General features: G+C 56.5%; 5 protein-coding genes across 5 annotated transcripts; 1 reads left to right on the top strand and 4 right to left on the bottom strand.

Moving 5' to 3' along the window:
- Positions 1-493: 493 nt before the first annotated feature.
- Positions 494-750, top strand: CGCA056_v014666 (uncharacterized protein; the record flags this gene model as incomplete). Its single annotated transcript, XM_037329908.1, has 2 exons — positions 494-685; positions 748-750. The coding sequence occupies 2 exons, from the start codon at positions 494-496 to the stop codon at positions 748-750; spliced, it is 195 nt and encodes a 64-aa protein (XP_037171786.1).
- Positions 751-5,176: 4,426 nt separating this feature from the next.
- Positions 5,177-6,865, bottom strand: CGCA056_v014665 (ATPase WRNIP1-like protein; the record flags this gene model as incomplete). Its single annotated transcript, XM_037329907.1, has 1 exon — positions 5,177-6,865. One exon carries the CDS (start codon positions 6,863-6,865, stop codon positions 5,177-5,179), a length of 1,689 nt encoding a protein of 562 aa, XP_037171552.1.
- A 762-nt stretch (positions 6,866-7,627) lies between these two features.
- ISA1 (Iron-sulfur assembly protein 1) lies at positions 7,628-8,436 on the bottom strand (the record flags this gene model as incomplete). The annotated part of the gene is made up of 2 exons (XM_037329906.1): positions 7,628-7,665; positions 7,749-8,436. The coding sequence occupies 2 exons, from the start codon at positions 8,434-8,436 to the stop codon at positions 7,628-7,630; spliced, it is 726 nt and encodes a 241-aa protein (XP_037171788.1).
- A 976-nt stretch (positions 8,437-9,412) lies between these two features.
- On the bottom strand, positions 9,413-11,787 carry armh3 (Armadillo-like helical domain-containing protein 3; the record flags this gene model as incomplete). Its single annotated transcript, XM_037329905.1, has 5 exons — positions 9,413-10,394; positions 10,449-10,786; positions 10,843-11,109; positions 11,194-11,397; positions 11,704-11,787. The coding sequence occupies 5 exons, from the start codon at positions 11,785-11,787 to the stop codon at positions 9,413-9,415; spliced, it is 1,875 nt and encodes a 624-aa protein (XP_037171790.1).
- A 1,206-nt stretch (positions 11,788-12,993) lies between these two features.
- CGCA056_v014662 (uncharacterized protein) lies at positions 12,994-17,727 on the bottom strand (the record flags this gene model as incomplete). Its single annotated transcript, XM_037329904.1, has 1 exon — positions 12,994-17,727. The coding sequence occupies one exon, from the start codon at positions 17,725-17,727 to the stop codon at positions 12,994-12,996; it is 4,734 nt and encodes a 1,577-aa protein (XP_037171789.1).
- Positions 17,728-19,144: the final 1,417 nt, after the last annotated feature.

Here is a 19,144-nt window from a genome sequence, read left to right as displayed (position 1 = left end):
TCGCAAGCGATTTGCTAGGAGGGAAGAAGAACAGGATGGTGGTGCCCTTTCGTGCCCTTGCCATTGGATGCAAGCAGTCATCGGACTGGCAAATTGTACGTCATCCAGTCGACTCGGAAGCGCGCAAATATACCATTGTCGCTCAGAAAAGTATAAATACGCCTGACATTAAGAAGCTTCGTGTCCAAAGGTAAGTAATGCCTATTATTTTGGCAGGCTGGTGAAGTTCTTTAATCTCAGCGTCACCGCACAGGACATTAAACAAGTCTTTCTCAACAGTCCTGCAGCCACTCTTTCACATATCATGTTCATTTTCATGGTATTCTTGGAGCTCTCTCTCGAAATATGACGCGGTGCAATTCTACTTCGGATCCATTAAATGCCACGGGAGACATCGTCGGCTATGGCGTAGGATATCCACGATTTCTTCTTTCATGAGACATAATTCTACCATTACTTCAGTTTTGCAGAGCACTGGTTTTCATTGATTAGGATGGGCATTCTGCTAAGTTTGAGATTCCAGATACTAGCAGCCTTTCTCGGAAGTGCGCTTGTCACCATCTTCGCTGTTCTACTTGCTTACTACTATGATGCTATCGATGGCGACTTGATGACCGACCTGGATGACGAATTCAAGTATAAAGTTAGAACTATCATACGAAAGCGTAAAGCAAGCGTCAAGAACGTACTCAAGGGCTCTCTCGGCCGAGCCTTTAGGCAAACTGAAGAACATAGCACTGCGCGGAGTGATACCCAAACCCGAGACGATCTGCGGAAAAGGCGCACCGCATGCTTCGACCAATTCGTACTTTCTTTAAGCAATCAGCAACTTGTTTCGGGGTTGGCGCTTTTGATAATCACTGTTTCCAGCCAGGGCAATTTGTCCGGCTATGAATTCTCAGTTGCTCACAGTCTTGCCTGGTTTTCTTCGACTACTCACCTCGCAACTTAGGACGTCTTAAGGCCGACTTTGAGATCTCAAAATCGATGGGTCCTGGCAATTCGTGTCTTTGGAATGTTTCTTCTGCTCATACTACTCACATATACATCTTACCGCGTGTCACGGGAGATGTCTGCGTCGAAGTTGCCAGCATCGTGCACGAGATGGCACATAGAGGCTGGCGCTGCAGCATCTCGTGTCATTCAACCTACGCTCGTACTTCTGATTATTTGGAGCTGATATACTTCTCGATTACTGGATGTACATCTGCAGGACAAATGCGATCCATGGGCTCCAATTACTAGTATCCTAGTAGAGAAATGCCCTGAACCCAGGGTTCTCACTCAAGAACAACAACGACAAAAAAGGATTGCGAATCGCGGATGCAACATGCTGCTTCGCATTCAAGATCTCGAAAATGAGAACTCATCCTTCTTATCTTTTTATAAATTTGCAACTAGACTGACCCTGGGGATTTTCGACTACAATCGGGCATTCATTTCGACCATACCAATGATATCCTTCAGCTTTTCTTATGGCGTGTCCTAGGTCGTTTCATATGCGCTTCTAAGTGCACCGACTCTAACGGATGAAGCCAGGGAAATGGGATTTGGTCAACTCATGGTACTTTTTCTTCTACTGCTGCCTTGCCTTGCAGCTGGCGAGGTGTACGGCGGTAGGTGCCTTTCATATTTCAAACAATTTATTGGCTCCCAATACTAAACCTTGCTCAGACTACCAAAACGAAAAGTTGAGGGCGCGTTCCGTTCCTGCGAATGTCGCACTTGTGGCAGGAACCCAAACGATGGAACGAACACAGCCTACGCGCGATCCGTACCAAATTAACTTCGAGCACGTCAAAAAATATCTCTTTACGGCCGCGAAGGATCCATGTGAGATTCCAGAAGACAGAAGAGATGTCTTATACGGGGAGTTTGCAGCCCTAACTCATATTGAATTACGTCTCCGCAAGCGTGGGAGCGCACCCCGTTTATCTCAACTAGTGCTGCTCCATGCTTTTCTGAGTTTCATGTATGCGATCTTTTTCGTAAACATCGAACCAGGAATTTACTACTTAGGGTTCTCTGTGCTTCTGCTATGGGTACTGTTCATTGTCCCGAGCTTCCTGATGGGCGTACCGGCGTCGTCCAAAATGTCACCAGCCCAGCGCATCTATGTGGAGACGGAACGTTTCGTTCAGGAAAGACAACGAATGTTGTCAACTTCAGGGCATCCCAGCAGCTCTACTTGATGAGCGACGATATCGTTGAATTATCAAGAGCCTCTATTATCTGGGCCCCTTCCACGTCGAGTAAAGTTCAAAAACTACAAAACTAAAGTTGCAGACTCCGAAGTGATTATCAAAATGCTCCATTTGTCACCGCCTGTGAGACTTCATTAGCTGCCTAGTTGACCTGTTGTAGTATTGGCTGCTTCCTGGCCATTGCCAGTCGTGCCAGTAAGCTCTATCGGTTCTGTCGTCTCTGCAACCGCACATGACACACGAGCAGCTTCTTCGTCCCTTCCCCGTCGGCGTGGTTTTCTTTGCCGCTGAGATCGTCTCAGACGTCTCCGTAGTTTCGAGAGCCATCGAAGCAAAATGATATCCGCGACAAGTAAAATCATCAGCACCATTGGGAAACTGCACACGGCGATACCGTAACCTAATATCTTTGCACCCAGAGCCACATCTTTGAACATGCCGAGGACGAAAGAAACCAAAATAGTAATAGCCAGTATTGTGATGCCAAACCACATATAGGCAAACAAGACGCGTCGTACCGATTTGTAAACAGAGCCCATTCGTAGCTCAAGGTCTACCAAAATGTGATCGGTGACAATTTTCTGGAAGTTGAGGAACACCAGCAATGGAAATACAAGTGCACCGAGAAGAACAACAACGCCGAAAAAGTCGTACAGCAATGGCCCTAAGTCCTTGAAGCGTGTCTGCATGCTGAGGACCCCAGCAGACAGTGAAAGGGGTAGGAATGTTGTCGCCAATATGGTCAATCGTTGGACACTATTCGTTTGTCTCATTTCCCGACGCATGCCCAGAAATTTGATGTCATGTTCCAGACTGGTAGACAATCTCGATAAACAGCCTCTGACTTGCTGGCAAAGACCGTGTATCTCAAGTTGCAGTTGTGTAAATTTAGCTTGACCTGGCGCCATTGGAATGGTCGAAGGACCGGATAAAGTGTGTTGGATAGCCGCTGCTTCTTTGGTAAATTCGACCAAGTACTCGATCGCTTCCAGCAGTCGGTCTCCCGCGTTCTTTAGATCGCGGATGAGGCAAGAAGTCTTTGTGACTTCTTTCAGATGGCCCTGTTTGAATTCGGAGCGACGAGGATCAAAAAGCGGTTGTTTGTTGTTCATGTACGACTCTTCGTAGGCGACAAGAAATTCAGCGTATAAGATCAGGTTGGCGTGGTAGTATTGGAGGCTGGACAACACCTTCCAATTGGAGGTGTTTTCGAACACTTGATACACGTGATCAAGTTCACGCAGCTGTTTTGCGAATGAAGCTGTGGCTTGGAAGGAAAAACGTGCTAGCTTAACGGCAGCTTCCTTTTTGTTCATCCGATCTTCGAGTGTTCCAAGTAGAGAGGTTCTGTCAGGCAGGGCCAATTTATCGGGGACGAGTGTTCTACATTGGATTAAGACTATGAGCCACTTTAGCATCATCTCCATCGAAGCTTTCAGGATGGAATCGGAGGCATACCAACAGAGTGATTGCCGTGCTCCCGGAATTGAATATTCCGTTCTACACGGGCGAAGGTGACATCTTTGCGCCACTCGCCGGCCGGGAAGAGAATTTCAAAAGATTCTAGGCGAAACCATCGGACTTTTGAGTCATCTCCCATAGACAGGAGAGACATGTGGCTTTTTGTGTAGTGTTCCAATGGGAGATATGCACAACTACAAGCGGCGGGTTCATTAGCTAAACGATGAGCACTGTAGTCTTCATCGCTGTTGCCGTGGTTGCCGTCGCCGCCGATGTCATTGTCGTGCCGATCTCCATTGTTGTCTCGGTTGTTGTGTTGGTTCTCACTTCTACCGCTAGCGATACTGTGATCTGTGGTTTTGAAGCTGATGCTGCCGTCACCGCAGCAATAAACCAATTCAGCAACGTCGTCAAGTAGTTCCATTACGTAGACTCGACGCAGACCATCCTGCGGCTTGGGAAGATCGTGGAGAACTGAAGTGAGATTAAGAAGCGAACCGCAGATTGCTTCAATCTTAACGATGCCAGTTGGCCGAGTGTGTTCTGGCCCAGCACCTGGATGATCCCAAACTCGGACGTAGCCATAACGACCACGCCCATCAATGCGAGTCCATTTGTCGTCAAAGGTTCCTGATGCTGCTTCTCTCAGAGCTAAGATGAACGGCTGCGATATAGCAGAAATGACATTTCCCAAGACGCTAATCACTATGTCAGGATCGGTTGTGATGGTTAATTTAACCAACTTAAAGATAGTTGCTACCAGAAAGCCTATGTTGATACTCATGGCGGGCAAAACAGATAAATTCGAGAGCAAAATCGACGTGGTAGAGACAAGGCTGTCGAGCTTGAAGCGAAGAGCTGACGTACATGACGAACCTATATACATGGAAGAGATCAGCACTGCACATGAACGGCTAGATCCGAGACCAATCATTCGCATAACCAATCGCAGGAACTCCGTTGAATACGAGGTCACCTTGGTCCTTTTCGTCGGGTAAGACGATTTTGATCGGGTTGGGTTAGCCGCTCATTAACACGACAAAATCGAAACTTCTTCAACGCGTCTTCGGTCAATGAGGATTACAGGATCGTGTAGTTCTGACTGACAGCCCATCTTGTGATGGGCGAGGACCCAGGTTGTATCTGTCTTCAGCCGTTGAATCGGCAGTTAATAGTTACCGCTACAAGTCCAGTATGTTATCAACAGAGGACCCTTTGCCTGACGGTATCACCAACTGGAGCAGCATGTTCCCGGCTATCGTTTGCATAAACACCAACGAAACCTCACGATACGAGTCGCACCAGTGTCAACAACCATCCAATCTTACATATTAATACAAGTGTATTCATCATCATGTCCAAGGACAACCCATCCAGTCCAGTCCTCAGCGCTATGCATCGAAACGAAATCCAGCTGCCTCCATCCCAAGAAGGCCAGTAAACCTAAAAGCCCGCAATGCCATGCTTAACGCAGTTCCAACTTCGCGCCTTTCCTTTCACCCTCCTCCCTCTCAAATCTCCGTCTCCATCTCCAAGTCCGGATCAACCTCAGTCCCCAAATCCCTATCCTCCAAGAACCTTCTTCCCAGCAGCTCCTCAGGCAGATACTCCTGCCTCACTCGTCCCTCCCTGTAATTCGGCGGGTACTTGTACTCCGCTCCGTACCCCATCTCTCTCATCAACCTCGTCGGCGCGTTCCTCAAATGCAACGGCACAGGCAACGCCGCCACGCCCGGCTCCCTCAGCGCCGCGTACGCATTATTCAGCCCCCGATACGCCCTCGTGCTCTTCGGCGCAAGGCTCAGCGCGACCGCGCAGTGCGCCAGCGGTATCCTAGCCTCGGGCATGCCAATCTGCTGCGCGGCAGTATACGCCGCCGTCGCGAGCGGGAGCAGCGTGTTATCCGCGAGCCCGACGTCCTCCGACGCGATCACGACCATCCGCCGCGCCACGAACAGCGGGTCCTCGCCCGACTGCAGCATCCGCGCGAGGTAGTACAGCGCCGCGTCCGGGTCGTTTCCCCGCACCGCCTTGTGGAACGCCGAGATGGTGTCGTAGTGCTGGTCGCCCGCGCGGTCGTACACCAACGTCTTGGTCAGCGACGCTTTGATGTCCTCCTTCGTGATCCCCGGCCGGTTGCATATGGAGAGCGCGAGCTCCAGCAGGTTCAGCGCTGTGCGCGCGTCCCCGTCCGCGAAGGCCGCGAGGTAGGTCACCAGCTCGGCGTCGATCAGCGGGCTCGGCACCCCTGCCCCTTTTGCGTTCTCGTCCTCGATCGCCCGCATCAGGATGCCCACCACGTCCTCCCGCGTCAGCTTGCTCAGCGTGAACGTCCGGCACCGCGAGAGCAGCGCCGCCTGCACCCTGAAGCTCGGGTTCTCCGTCGTGGCGCCGATAAGCGTGATGGTGCCCGACTCGACGGGGTGCAGGAACACGTCCTGCTGCGCCTTGGAGAAGCGGTGGATCTCGTCGCAGAAGATGATGGTCTTGCGCCCCGTGAGCGCGCGCTCGTTGGCCGCCTCGGAAAAGTACTTCTTGCACTCGCCCACGCCGGAGCTCGTCGCGTTGAGCTCGATGAAGCGCGACCCGACGCTGTGCGCGATGCAACGCGCGATCGTCGTCTTGCCCGTCCCGGACCCGCCCCAGAGGATCATGCTCGGCACGCGGTCCGACTCAATCAGGCTGCGCAGCACGCCATTCGGGCCGACGAGGTCCTGGCCGCAGACCTCGTCGAGCGTCTTGGGCCGCATGCGTTCCGCGAGGGGTGCGGCTCGCGCCGTCTTGGTGCGCTTCGTGGCCGGGCCTGTCTCGGGGGGCGCCATTTCCTTGTCGTCCTGCTCTGCGACTACTGTGCTGCCGCCAAAGGAGGGGGAAGGTACAGCACCCGGGCCGTCATCGAAGCTGCGCTTCACGCCTGCGGTGCGTGCGATGCCGCCGTTCGCGTTGGCGGGGGTGGTGAGGACTTTTGTCGGGGGAGCATGGCGTTTAGCGGCTGGGGTTGAGAAGAAGCTCGACGCGGGGCGTTTGGCCTGGGAGGCGGAGGGAAGGGTCGTCTGCGTACCGTTGGGAGCTTGACTCGCTGTCGGGGAGGTGGTACGGTCGGGGTTGAAGATGTGGGAGACGCAGCCGGAGTCGATGTGGGAGTTGATGAGGGTCTCCTTGACTGGCTTGTTGCAGATGGGGCAGTCTACGGCTGCCATTTTGATGGAGCTACTGCGGTTCGATGCATGCGGCGACGGGGAAGCAATTGGATTGGTGGTTGGTGAAGTGGACGTGGTGTCGCGGCAACGAATGTGGTTGTTTCTTTCTTTGGAGGTGCAGAACCAAACGAGTGGAAGTAAGTGGAAGACGCGCTCTGGGGAATTTTCCCGATGACGCGCCTTAATTGAGTTGCAGCTGTGGGAGCTCTCGCAAATTCTAGTGGGGCCGGCACGCCTCGCTCCGCAACAGCCGACTGTGACCCGCCGGGACCCTGGGCAGGTGCCAGGTGCCTTGTCGCTCAGAGCCGGCTGTTCTTTTTGAAGGTGTGGGGAGGATGGATCGGTGCCGGCACTCGGATTCGGAGATACACTGTGCCATCCGTCTGCCCGCCCCCGATGGGACGAACGCCCCGGGAATGATCTCATCGAAGGGGGGATGGAACCGATACACCGCCACTACAGTCTGTACGATTGCCTGCCGGCTAAGGCATTGAGAGAAAATAGTTGATTCTCGCCCAGACTCGCGGTCCAGGTCTTTCTCATAGGTATCATTACACCTAGTAAACGCCTCCCAATGCCGTCCAGTGACCTCAAGTCCCAATTTGATGTTCTGATCGAACGTGATGTACACGACGCTGCAGCATATGTACAATGCCAATGCCGTCCACCGACTCGTCTCTGTCTATGGAAAAAGACCGCGGCGCTGAATGAATTGTGTATCCCATGCAGCAAATCTACATTGCCTTCCCGCCATTAAGCTCATCATACCATGAACGACTCGCCGCAGCCGCATTGCTCCTCTGTGCATCTTCGTCAGCCAATGCTCATTCACCTCCTTTCCCGGCCAGAGTTCAAGGAAACGCATCAAGGGGGTGGTACTCACTGATGTTCGGGTTCTTAAACACAAACCTCTGGCTCAACTTGTCCTCGACCCAGTCCATCTCGCTCCCGATGATGCTGAACAGCGCCTTGCTGTCAATCAGCACCTTGACGCCGTCCTGCACCACCTCCTCGTCAAAGCTGCCCGGCTTCTCCACGAACTCGAGGTGGTACGCCAGCCCCGAGCACCCGCGGTTGCGCACGCCGACCTTGATCAGCTTCGGCTCCGGCTGGTCCAGCAGCGCGCGCAGCTGCTCCACCGCCGCGGGCGTCAGCTTCATCGCCGCCTTGCGCGCGCGCAGCTTCGAGCGCGGGCGGGTCGGCTTCGGCGCGGGCGTCGATGACGTTGACGTCTTTGCGGCTGCTGTTGGTGTTGGCTCGGCGGGCTTTGTGGATGTCGTTGATGACTGGGCGGAAGACTGCTGCTGCTGCTGCTGCTGCGGTGTGGCGAGCTGCGAGATCTTGGGCGGCCTCGTCTCGTTGACCTTCGGGAGGGGATCCGGCTGCGCGATTGAGCCCTCTGCGCCGTCGGCACGCGGTGGCGGGGGCGTGTTGTTGGGGTAGAGCGGGTAGGACTGGAAGGACGGGCTGCCGTAGGCTCGGCGGCCGGCAACGCAGGGCGAGTAGGCGCATTGCATCGCGGTGCAGGAGCGGCGGATCGCCAGGCGGGTGAGTATCCTCGGGGCGTTCATCGTGGGAATCTGGATTTGAGGTTGGGTGGGTGGGTGGATTGGTTTGTTTGCGCAAATGACCGGTTCTGGCGGTCTGCTTTCGTCTCGGCGGTCCCAGCGGTTGAGGAGTGCTCGTGGGGAGATGTCGAATGGTAGTGTTAATAGGAAAGGCTGAGAGGAATAGTCCGACGGCAACGGAGAGTTGGTGGTTTGTTTGTAAGGTCGGAGGTTTTTTGCTCGGTCGGTCGGGTTGGGGGGACTCGAGTCCAATGAGTTTGCGGATCAAAAGTGTGGCTGCACTCGGAGCAGAGCAGAGCAGAAGCTGGGCCCGGGAAGGGGTCAGTTGACAGGATTTGGCTGTGGCCCCGTGGCGCGGCTATGACATGGCCACTGCGCTGCCGGGAATTCTCGAGCTCTGGGCCAATCAGAGGCCGGTAATTTGTCAACGGCGGGTGGATATGACAAAGCAAGCCTCACAGCATGTTGGATGACTCTTTGCTCATCGTCCCTTCCTGTGGCGTTACCTCTCCCTTAGGTAAGACGACACAGCAAGGATATGAGATGAAGGGCCGACGGTAATTTGACACCCTGAGGGCTTGAGGTGCATTATTCATGGATTCCGTTCATGCTGCAATAAATCGAATGATGTTTTGGAATGAGACCATTGGCATTAGGTTTGCTCGGAAAGTCAAAAGTCGCTTCGGCTACATTCTCGGCAGCAACCGAGGAGAAAGACGTGGGGGTCCATGAGCCGCAAGACATCAGCCGCCATTCATGATCATCTGTTCCTCGAGAACGCCGTGAGCATTGGCTATCATCGAGGATATCATGACTATTGGCTAACACCTATTCACTCGTATCTTGTGGCTTCAACAAATGACGATAACCGCTCATCAAGATCAATTGCCTCAGCAAAATGGGATGGAACACCATCAATTAGACTATCCATCATATCAATCATCATTACAAATTCATACAATCTACCCTACAACCCTCATCATGACCGCTCAACCATCCCCCTCACATCCCCCACCGCCGCCCTCGCCATCTTCTTCAACAAACTCCTCTCGTCTGCCTCCCGGTACCGCTCCCACGTATCCAGCCCCTCCTTCGCCTGTATGCTCAACGTCTCGTACCCCTGCTTAATCACTTCCGTCACCTCCACGCTCGTCAGGTTCGCCTTCTTGCGCCCGCCCTCCAGCAGCTCCTTGTAGTGCGTGCTCACGCTAATCAGCGTGTCGATCGAGTTGCTCTGCCTCTTCCCCAGCGCGTAGCTCTCCTTGAACTTGCCCAGCACGTCTCCCGTCTCGACGACCTTGTAGAACAAATCGTCATACGCCGCCGCGCCCGGCAGAAACGCCTCGCCCGCCGACAGCGACAGCGCGAGCAGGTTCACCACGTTGTCCACCAGCAGGTCCACCTGCGCCAGGTCCTTCAGGTCCGCGACGTACGTCGTCAGGAACCTGACCAGATTCAGCAGCGCGCGGAAGAGGTCCGCCCAGTGGTACGCCAACCGCGTGCGGCTCCTGCTCAGGTACGAGACGACGCGCAGCATGATGCCCACGCACAGCGTGTACAGCCCGACGTCGAGCCGGCGGCGCAGGTTGTGCGTGATGCCGTCGACCATGGTGTCCAGCACCGCCGTCGCGAGGATGCGCTCGCCGCGGACGAGGGGCAGGTACGGCTGGCGCTGGCGGCACAGGCGCACGGCCGTCTTGCTCTCGTCGCTGCAGATGCGCTTGCAGAGCACCGGGTCCTCGATCAGCAGGCGGAACACCATGAGGTTGAGGTGCGAGTAGTGCGTCGTGCGCTCCGAGAGGTGCGCGTGCTGGAGGAGGTAGGAGGTGAGCGAGGTGAAGGCGGCGAGGGGCTGTTCGGCCCCCTTTTCGGCGGGGAGCGTGGCGAGGTTGAAGCAGAAGAGCTTGTTGGCGTGCGTGAAGTCGTATGTGGCTAGGAGAATGGCGGCTTCTTCGCCTGGTCTGTGATCACCCGTCAGTAAACGTGAGTTTGTGTTTGGTGCTGTGTGTACCCACAGGTTCGTGAACATGGTCTTCATCGTCTCGGCGTCGTAGATGGGCTTCTTCTCCGGCTTCGGCCCCCTGGCGACAACACCCAGCCCCATCATCCGCAACGTGCCGTTCAGCGTCCACCCCTCGGGCAGGTCCTCCTGGACGTCCACGTACTGCGTCCTCAAGCTCTGACACGTCTCGCCCACGCACCTGATGATCTTCCGTATCGTCGCTTCGTTGACGAAATCGTTGAGGCGCATCTGGTACGGGTTCTGGAACTCGAACTTGTTATAGTTGGCGAGCAGGCCGAGGAGGGTAAAGGGGTAGAGGATGCGTTGTGTCGAGTCCGCGTCTTGGATGAACTGGTCTCCTGTCAATCTTGCCAGTCCTCTAGATCCTTTTGTAAATAAAAGATTACCTTCATGACCGCGGGAAACAGATCCCTCTGGATGAAATACGTCAACAGACTCGTCTGGTACGCCCCGGCCGTAACAGCCAGCACCACCTCAACCGCCTTCTGCCTCAGCTCCAAGCTCTTCCCGCTCCGTATAATCAGATCCAGCGCGCCGACAAAATCCGTAAAGACGGTGTCGACGTGGTCGATCCCCGCCAGCACGTTGAGGATGTCCGAACTCGGGTGCGCATACTTTTTTGAAAGCGCCGAGCACAAGAATATACTCAATGTCTGCCGCCGTCAGTCCTCTAATGCACAAACTCCCACCGCCAGCCTGACGCAAAGACAACAGACGAGCCAGGGAAAGGAACTCACATCGAGCGCATGCAGATCCGCGACCCCCTGCCCGCTCTTCACAGCGCCCACCGCCCTCGCGAACAGCTCCCTCGTCTGCTCCTCGAGCGCAAGCATGTCCGCGGGCCCGAGACCGTCCAGTATCCGCCGCAGCGCCGCGCGGTCCGGCCTTAGCAGGAAGAACTCGCGCCAGAAACCCTCGGTCCGGTCATCGTCTTCGTCGTCCTTGAAAAGCTCGTCATGTTAGCCCGTCTCGAGGTTTCGGCTTCGTCGGGAAGGGGTTGGGAAGACGTCGGATGGGCGGATGGGTTGTGTCAAATCGCAAGAGAAGGAGGGCAACCTCCAAAGGCGGCCACCCAGCCTATATCGCGAGCTTCAAACCCGCCCGCGGTGGAAGCTCCGGATCGCAGATCCCTCCCCCAGTCGCGCAAAGGAAGAACCCAAAAAGAGAAAGACGCACCTATCCACGCCCGCCTGTTAGCCGCAATCCCCAATCGCAAGTGCGCATTCCCTCCCCAGACAGTCACGAACCTTGAACAACCCCTCATACAGCTCGACAACCTTAGGCTTAAACACCTCGGGCGGAGGCTGCCTCGTCAGCGGTGATGCTTCCATTCCCGCGCAGCGCAGCACCCTATTCCTCGTTTCCAAGTCCGTTCGCTTTTCCAATTCCGGTCGGCGGGTATTCGATATCGCAGGCAGTCCAGGAAAAGCACAAAAGATTACAATTGCATTAGAAGAAAAGATCGGAAGGCACGGAAAGGAGCAAACGTTAACTGCTGGTTGAACAGTGTTCGGTCCGGACGCGCCAGCAAGCTATCTTGGGCACGATACGATACGATACGCGGTCCGATAAAAAAAAAAAAAAAAGATAAAGGCTCCCTTCCACCCAGACGGGTGTTGCTGCGTAGCTCAGGGGTGCATTACAGTTTCTGGTTTCCCACACACTGTCTCTACCATTGTCATATACACCCACTTCACAGTGCCATCTCCAGACCTCAACGGTACATTACGACACAGCGCATGCCCAGAGCCCCAAAACCACCAAGCTGCCGTCCGTTAGCTGGCTGCCTCCAAGAAAAGATCGGGACACATGTCCCAGCCCGTCGCGCCGTTTCAAGCACATCGCAATTCCCCGGGCACCGTCCACCACCCCCCCTTGAACGGGAAGGCGAGCAGCGTAGGGCTGACGGGACCCAAAAAACATTTCACATCAAGCCAAAAACGACACGTGCAGATTTACCTCCTGAGCAACCCAGTGTCACCCTCAACGTCCCGTTGAACCAGAAGAAACCCGCAGGAGCTTCCTTCCGCCAAGCCGAGGTATGTAATAGCACAGAGCTGCTATTATTATCATAGCGGGCCGATGGTCAGGGGTGCAAAGTGATCTCGGCTGTCCCACCCGGACCGCCGTCCTCACGATGATCGCAATATGCCTCTCCTCTCCGTACACGACTTTGATATCACAATCTCACCACTGGGACAACATGCTGAACGAGAAAGTCAACCCTCGCAAGGGCTCTGTGTATATCTAAACACCCAAGAAAACCACCATCGCTAGCTGCATCCCCGCCCAATGCAATCATTAAAACTGATATATGCAGTGGATGTTACCCAGGACCCCCTCCCTTCCCTTTCCTATCTCCAATGCTTGCTTTACAAGTCCCTGGATACAAAAGAAACAATTTCCAACGCCCCTCGCAATGCCATTGTGTGTGTCTTCTATGTACAGACCGTCCAAGACCACCGGGTTATAGTGTATTGGTAATTCAAGTCGGAGACTCGGTTGGTCTTTTTGTTATTCTGTCCACGGCCAGGCGGCTAGTACATGATACTCTGCCGCCAGCGCTCAATGGACTGCGGCTGTCCGGGCTGCATTTGCATCTGCATCTGCTGCATCTGCATCGGCGTCATTTGCTGCTGTTGCATGCCCATGTTCATCGCCATGGGCTGCGTCTGCATCGGCATGCCCATTCCGCCGCTGTACGGGTTCATCTGCATGTTGTTCATGTTCATGTTCATGCCCATGCCGTTCATGTTGTTCATCCCGCCCATGGCACCCGCCCCGCCCATGCCTCCAGCGGTGTAACTGCCGTAGCCAGAGGCGATCGCCGGCTTGTTAGCCATCTGGGTCATGCCAGCCTGGCCAATCAAGCCGCCATATGCAGGCTGCTGCTGTTGTTGCGGCATTTGCAGGGGCGCACCGTAACTGCTGAAAGCCATACTGGACCGGTTCCAGCCGGGTGCCATGTTGACACCGGCGCCGGCGTTGGACGACTGCACGTTGTCGATAAGACCACTGACGCGCCTGCTGTTGGCGGTACCTCCGTTACCATCGTTGAACTTGCCGTTCATGTACCCGCCAGTTGGCGCCAGAGCCTTGGGCTTGTCGAGACTGGTTGGCATCTGCGCACGCACGGCAGCCATCTTGGCCTCCGCCGCCCGAACCTTGCGCTCCTCTTCTTGGAGCCTCGCCTGCTCCTTCAAGGCCGGGTTCTCGTGATGGATACCTGGGTGGCTGCCGAGAACATCTGCCAGACTATGTTGCTTGCGCAGCGGCGGCGCTTCAGGCTGGTTGATGCCGAGCCCGCCACCGAGTCCGCCGCCGAGAGTCATCTCCCGCTCGCGCGCCTCCCGCTCAGCCTGCAGCCTCTTCCGGCGCTGACCAAGAGTCTCTTCTTCAGGAGGCACCTCCTTCTCCTTGCCCTTGTCTTCGTCCTTCTTCTCCTCAGGCTCGCCGAACTGATTAAGAATCTCGGCAGAGAAAGCGCGACTAACAGGGCGGGCCTTGGGCAGGTTGTTGTGATCGGCCTCATCCTTGGCCCGAAGACGCCGCATGCGCTCGCCCAGAGTCTCACCAGGCTCATCATCTTCCGACTCCTCTTGAGGCCTCACGCGCTCAGAAGAGGGCACGTGGTTGAGGCGAAGTTGGCTCAAACCAGCGTTGAGAGTCATGGCACTCCTTTGTGGCCGGAGAGTTCTTGGTGGTTCAGGCTGTCCCGTAAGACGAGCGCGACGAGAGCTCAAAGGCTCGTTCTCCTCCCTCTCACGCTGCTCCATTAGACCTAGGGGACGGTTGACGTCTGCGACGACACCCTGGTTGGCGTACAAGACACCCAAAGGCACCTCATCATCGTCGGAGTCCTCCTTTTCGTCGTTGGCGCCATCCTCCCAGGCAAGCGCAATCTTCTTCTTCTCACGATGCCTCTTCTGCGCCTCGGCGACAGCGTCGAGTTCGAGGAGCGTGGAGTGCATGCCGCCAGCCAGTGCGCTGTTCGGCATCTGCGTGCGCAGCTTTTGGTTGTACTTTCGCAACTGAAGCTCGGCGAGCAGCGTCGTCGGGGGTCCGTCGAGGACATGAGCAAACTCGTCCTCTTCCTCTTCCTCAGACTCTTCACCAGACTTCTTCGACTCGGCGTCGACGTTCTCGGATAAGGCCTTGCCCTCATCGTCTTGAGCCATGGAATTGGCCCTAGACGTATCAGCAGACTTCTTGCCGAAAGGCAGGATGCCCTTCTTCTTCTTCTGCGACGCCGCAATGTGCTCTTCGGGCAGCAGAGCCCCGGGCGCGGCAGACTTGCGACGGTTCTTCTTGCCATCAGGACCGTACACCTCAGAGCCGAGCTTGCCGGCGAAAGCGTGGTCCGTGAAGGCGCTGACGGGAGCATTCGCGGAGGCGTCGAGAATGCTGTCCAGAGTAGCCATGGCCGAGCCATCCTTCATCTCTATCTGCGGTGTCGTAGATGGTAGGTCAAAGAAGGCGCTGGCGCGCAGCTGTGGTGGCAGATCTGCAGCCCTGGGCATCTTGGACTTGCGGCGCTGCGTTGGCGGAGGCGCCATGGGCATCTCCTCCTGTTCACCAGCCAGCAGTCCATCCCTTTGCTCGGCAGGCACGTGAGAGTCGACGCCAGCAGTAGACTCCTTGATCGACGTGCCACCAGATCTCTGCCCGTCAATGTCCTCGCCCAGCGTCGTCGCACCATGCCCGGCAAGCGGGTCGGGTAGCCACATCTTGGACTCTCTCACAGCAGGGGCCTCGGGGTCTTGAGGCAGGTACTCGGCCTTGCCAAAGCCAGGGTGCCCCATAGCCTGCAAGACCTTGGAGTGTCTTGCGTTCCGGACATTGGTCTTGGGCTTTCTAGACAACTTGGGGGGCAGGTTGAGCATCGCCGGCACGCGGGCCGGATAGTACAGCATCTCCTGCCCAGTGAGCTCGTCAAAGTACGATTGCGGCCTGACCTGGGTAGCCTTGGGGGGACGGGGCATAGGCCGCGGTTGGGGTTCAAACGGCGGCTCAGTAATGTCAGGCATCGGCATGGTCTTGGGCTGCGGCGGCGGCATGTCGTTGTACTCGCCATCGCTCTGCTCGCGAGAATCCCAGCCGCCGCGCTCGGAGTACTGATCTGGTTGGCAGTGCACGCCATCAAAGTCATCGAAGGCGTTCTTGTGGTCAAAGGTAGCCGTCGATCTGGGTGTCGCTGGCCTGTCCTCAAAGTGTCTTCCGTTGTCACCACCAAAGTCCAAACCCAAGCCGGACTGCTCCGGATCCAGGTGCCCGCCGACAGTGTACGAGGTGCTGTCGCCGTTCTCTTCGTAATGCGTATTCGGCCGTCGGATAGTGGCATCATCGTCGGCCAACGGCGCCCGATCAGCATCATCCAGCGCCCGCTGCGTCAATGCAACAGGCTCTGACTCTGCAATCTCAGCCAGAGAGGGCTTCCCAGACATGCCCGACCTCGCGCTCCGCGTGGACCCCTTGCCGGGGCCGTGACGCGACATGACGGCGTCGACGTCAATCTCCGGCCTCCCGCTCGCCGAGTTCTTGGACCCGGAGCGCAGGCGGCCGGTGAGGGAGTGATTGGGCGACATGACGTAGCCGCTGGGGGAGTAGCCGCCGTGGCGGGCGGCGTTGTTGAGCTCGACGATGGAGGCGACGGGAGGGATGACGCGCAGGGGGCCGGGCTGGGCGGCGGCGTCGTCGATCGGGGACTGGGATGCGGCGACGGAGGCGGCGAGGATGGAGGAGCGGCGGGAGTCGGAGCGTTTCAGTTCCCCATGCAGGTCGCGGATGGCGTCCTCGATGGAGCTGGTCATGGACAGGCGCTCGGCCGTCTTCTCGAGGGCGGCGACGTTGCCGACGTAGGCGCCGGAGCGGCAGTTGAGATCGGGGACGGGGTGTTTGAGGATGAAGGTGTTGGAGTCGGAGGTCGTACGGACGATTGGTTTGGGGACGGGTTGGACGATGTTGGAACCCGACGAGGAGGAGTGGTGGTGGTGACGGTAGCGGCTGGGGGACTGGTGTTGCTGTTGCTGCTGCTGCTGCTGCAAGCTGTCCTGGATCTGGGAGATGAGGCTGCTGTTGGATCGCAGCGACGAGGTGGAGATTTGGCGGGTAAAGGCAGCTGGGGCGGTGAGAGCCGACGCAGCGGAGGCAGCTGAAAGCGGGCTCGTGATGGAACTCGTATTCGGGGCAGTCGTGTTGATGTTGATGTTATTATTGTCGCCGATATTTTTTGTTCGCAGGGCCAGGGGGGCGATGTGCTGGACAGGAGGAGAAGAAACGGAAGAATTCGACTGGCGGAGCGACCGCGGTGGTGACTGGGGTTGGGCCTGCTGGGACTGCAGGTGGGATTTAGGGGAGAATTGAGAGGCGGCGCTGGGGCTGCTGCTGCGAGAGTTCGTGTTGGTTGTAGCGGCGCTACTGGTGTCTGTAGCGGCACTGCTGCCCCTGGCCACCTGCAGCGGATCGAGGGACAGCGGCGTCGACCCGGCATGGCGCTGGCGCGGGTTCATACGCGAGATTGCCTCCTGTTGGTCGTCCAACTCTGTTTCTCCCTCTCCCTTATTCTCTCCCTCTGCTGCTGCTGCTGTTCCCCTGCCGAGGCCAACATTCCTGGCCATTTCCTGTTCCTGTTCCTGTTCCTGTTCCTGTTCCTGTTCCTGTTCCTGGCGCCGTCCCTGGCCGGGTTGGCGGGGGCTTTGCATCGTTACATCCAGCTCGCGTGCACCCGAGACATGTTCTTCCTTCTCTGGCGACATTGCCAGCGCCGCAACAGCATCCGCTGCTGACGATGCTGACGCAGGCGCATGTGGTGCTCGCATGGTCGATTCCGCCCCGTCGTCGCTCAAACTCATACCTGATTCTGTCGTCGTTGTCGCGTTGGACGGCGCCCCCTTTCCAGAAGTGGGCTGTAATGTCGTCGACCGCTGCTTATCAGGACTCGGGCTGTCGCTCTTCCAATTCGTCGTACTGTTGATGCTGCCGCTGAAATCTCGATCGGAAAACAGGTCGCTGTCCATCGACAAAGGCGTAAAACTCGTCTCGGCAAGCGACAGGAAGTTGAGGGGGCTCGGGGTCGCGGTGATGGGAGATATACTCGGCCGCGACGAAGACGAGGCCGACACGGACATGGCCGCTGCGAACGAGGATGCCCCCGTCGTCTCTTTTGTGTTTGTGTCATCTCTGCTGGCAGCTGCCACTCCTGATCCTGCTGCGGCCGTGTCCGATCCTGCGGAGGAGGTCGAGGACCTGCGGACCGACGTGTAAGTCGCCATCTGAAAATTGTGTTTCCCTTCCGGGGGTCGGTTTGCCTCTGTGTCGCAAAAGCGCCCCTCGAGGGACCGTACGGTCGGTGCAATCAAGCGGCCTGGGGGCGTGTGTGGTGGCAGTCGTTCGGATTGTTGCTGCCAGGGTTCGAGAAGGACGATTTAGTTTTTTTTTTGGGGGGGGGGGGGGGGGGGGGGGGGGGGGGTTTGCGTGCGTTCTGCGCGTTTGCGACTCTGGCGATGGGTGCAAGTTCAGACGGCGTTTCCGACGTGCGGGCCCTGCGTGCGACGGATGGATGGTGCTGTGCTCGAGCTTCACACCTTGTTGTTCGTCGTGTTGGTGGTGTTGTTGCCGTGGTACTCGGTGCGCTGGGCAATAACTGGGTTTGCTATTCTCGTATTCCGTTTGCTCCTATTTTTTTTCTTCTTCCGTTGCTGCTGTCGTCCCGTCCGCCCGTTTGGCAATTCGCATCTGCTCTGATTCCCCTCGTGCCCGAAATAGGCGGTAGACCTCTTCTCTTCTTCTTCTTTTTTCCCCTTCTGTGCCCTTGGCGCTGTCTGTCGGTAGGTCGGTGCGCCGCTGTTCTTCAGCTGCAGGGTCGGGAGCTGTGACGTAGGCCGCGAAACAGGTAGGATTGCCGGCGAGGGCCTCGTGGTAGCATCCGCGCGGTGTGTAAGCTGTACCTCAGGCGGGGGGGTGTGAGTGTGCGTTTCGACTATGGCTTTCCTCCGAACAACAGACGAAGGAGCGACAGAAACAAAACCACGAAACAAAAGCTCAGTCGAAAAATGCTATTTCTGCAACGCCTGCGCCTCCGTGAAGGAAAGTGTCAGAGAGAGAAAGACTGGAGGTCGAGTCGTGATATATCCGAAAGCAAGAAAAAGCACAACTAAACGGGGGCGTGTGTGGTAGCGTGGTGGGTGGGTGGATGGGTGTGCAGATAATTAGGTGAGCTGGACAGACATCGGACAGCGGGTGATGAGGGACAAGGTTGTGAATGAAATGGAGATAGCGCATGCGGGTTGAGCAGACGCCGTCCAACAAGGCCTGGCCCAGCTTCGAGCACCACCTACACTGCGGCGCCAGGTCAGGTCGGATGCAGATCGTGGACCATCTGCAGAACCCCCCAGCCAGAGCAGCGAGAGAGACAGCTGGACGTGGAATCAACAGACACCACGTCGTCTGCTCTTACTCGCAACCTACAAGCCCACCGGCACTGACCAGGTAGCCGCCAGAGATAAGCTCCCCTCGCAAGGTCGCAACACAAGATACAGAGGACGGGCTAAACTTGGGACGATCCCGCCAGGGTACCAAACGAAAAGGAAAAGAAAGGGAGCATTGGGGGGGGGGGGGGGGCATATACGGATGTAATGTCACTACCACCTCGATCAAAGGAGATAAGTAGACATGCCACCACCCCCCAAA

The sequence above is a fragment of the Colletotrichum aenigma genome (genome assembly GCF_013390185.1).
Source record: "Colletotrichum aenigma strain Cg56 chromosome Unknown KSG_Cg56_contig10, whole genome shotgun sequence".
Lineage (NCBI taxonomy): Eukaryota > Fungi > Ascomycota > Sordariomycetes > Glomerellales > Glomerellaceae > Colletotrichum > Colletotrichum aenigma.
This window is presented reverse-complemented; position numbering and strand designations above follow the sequence as displayed.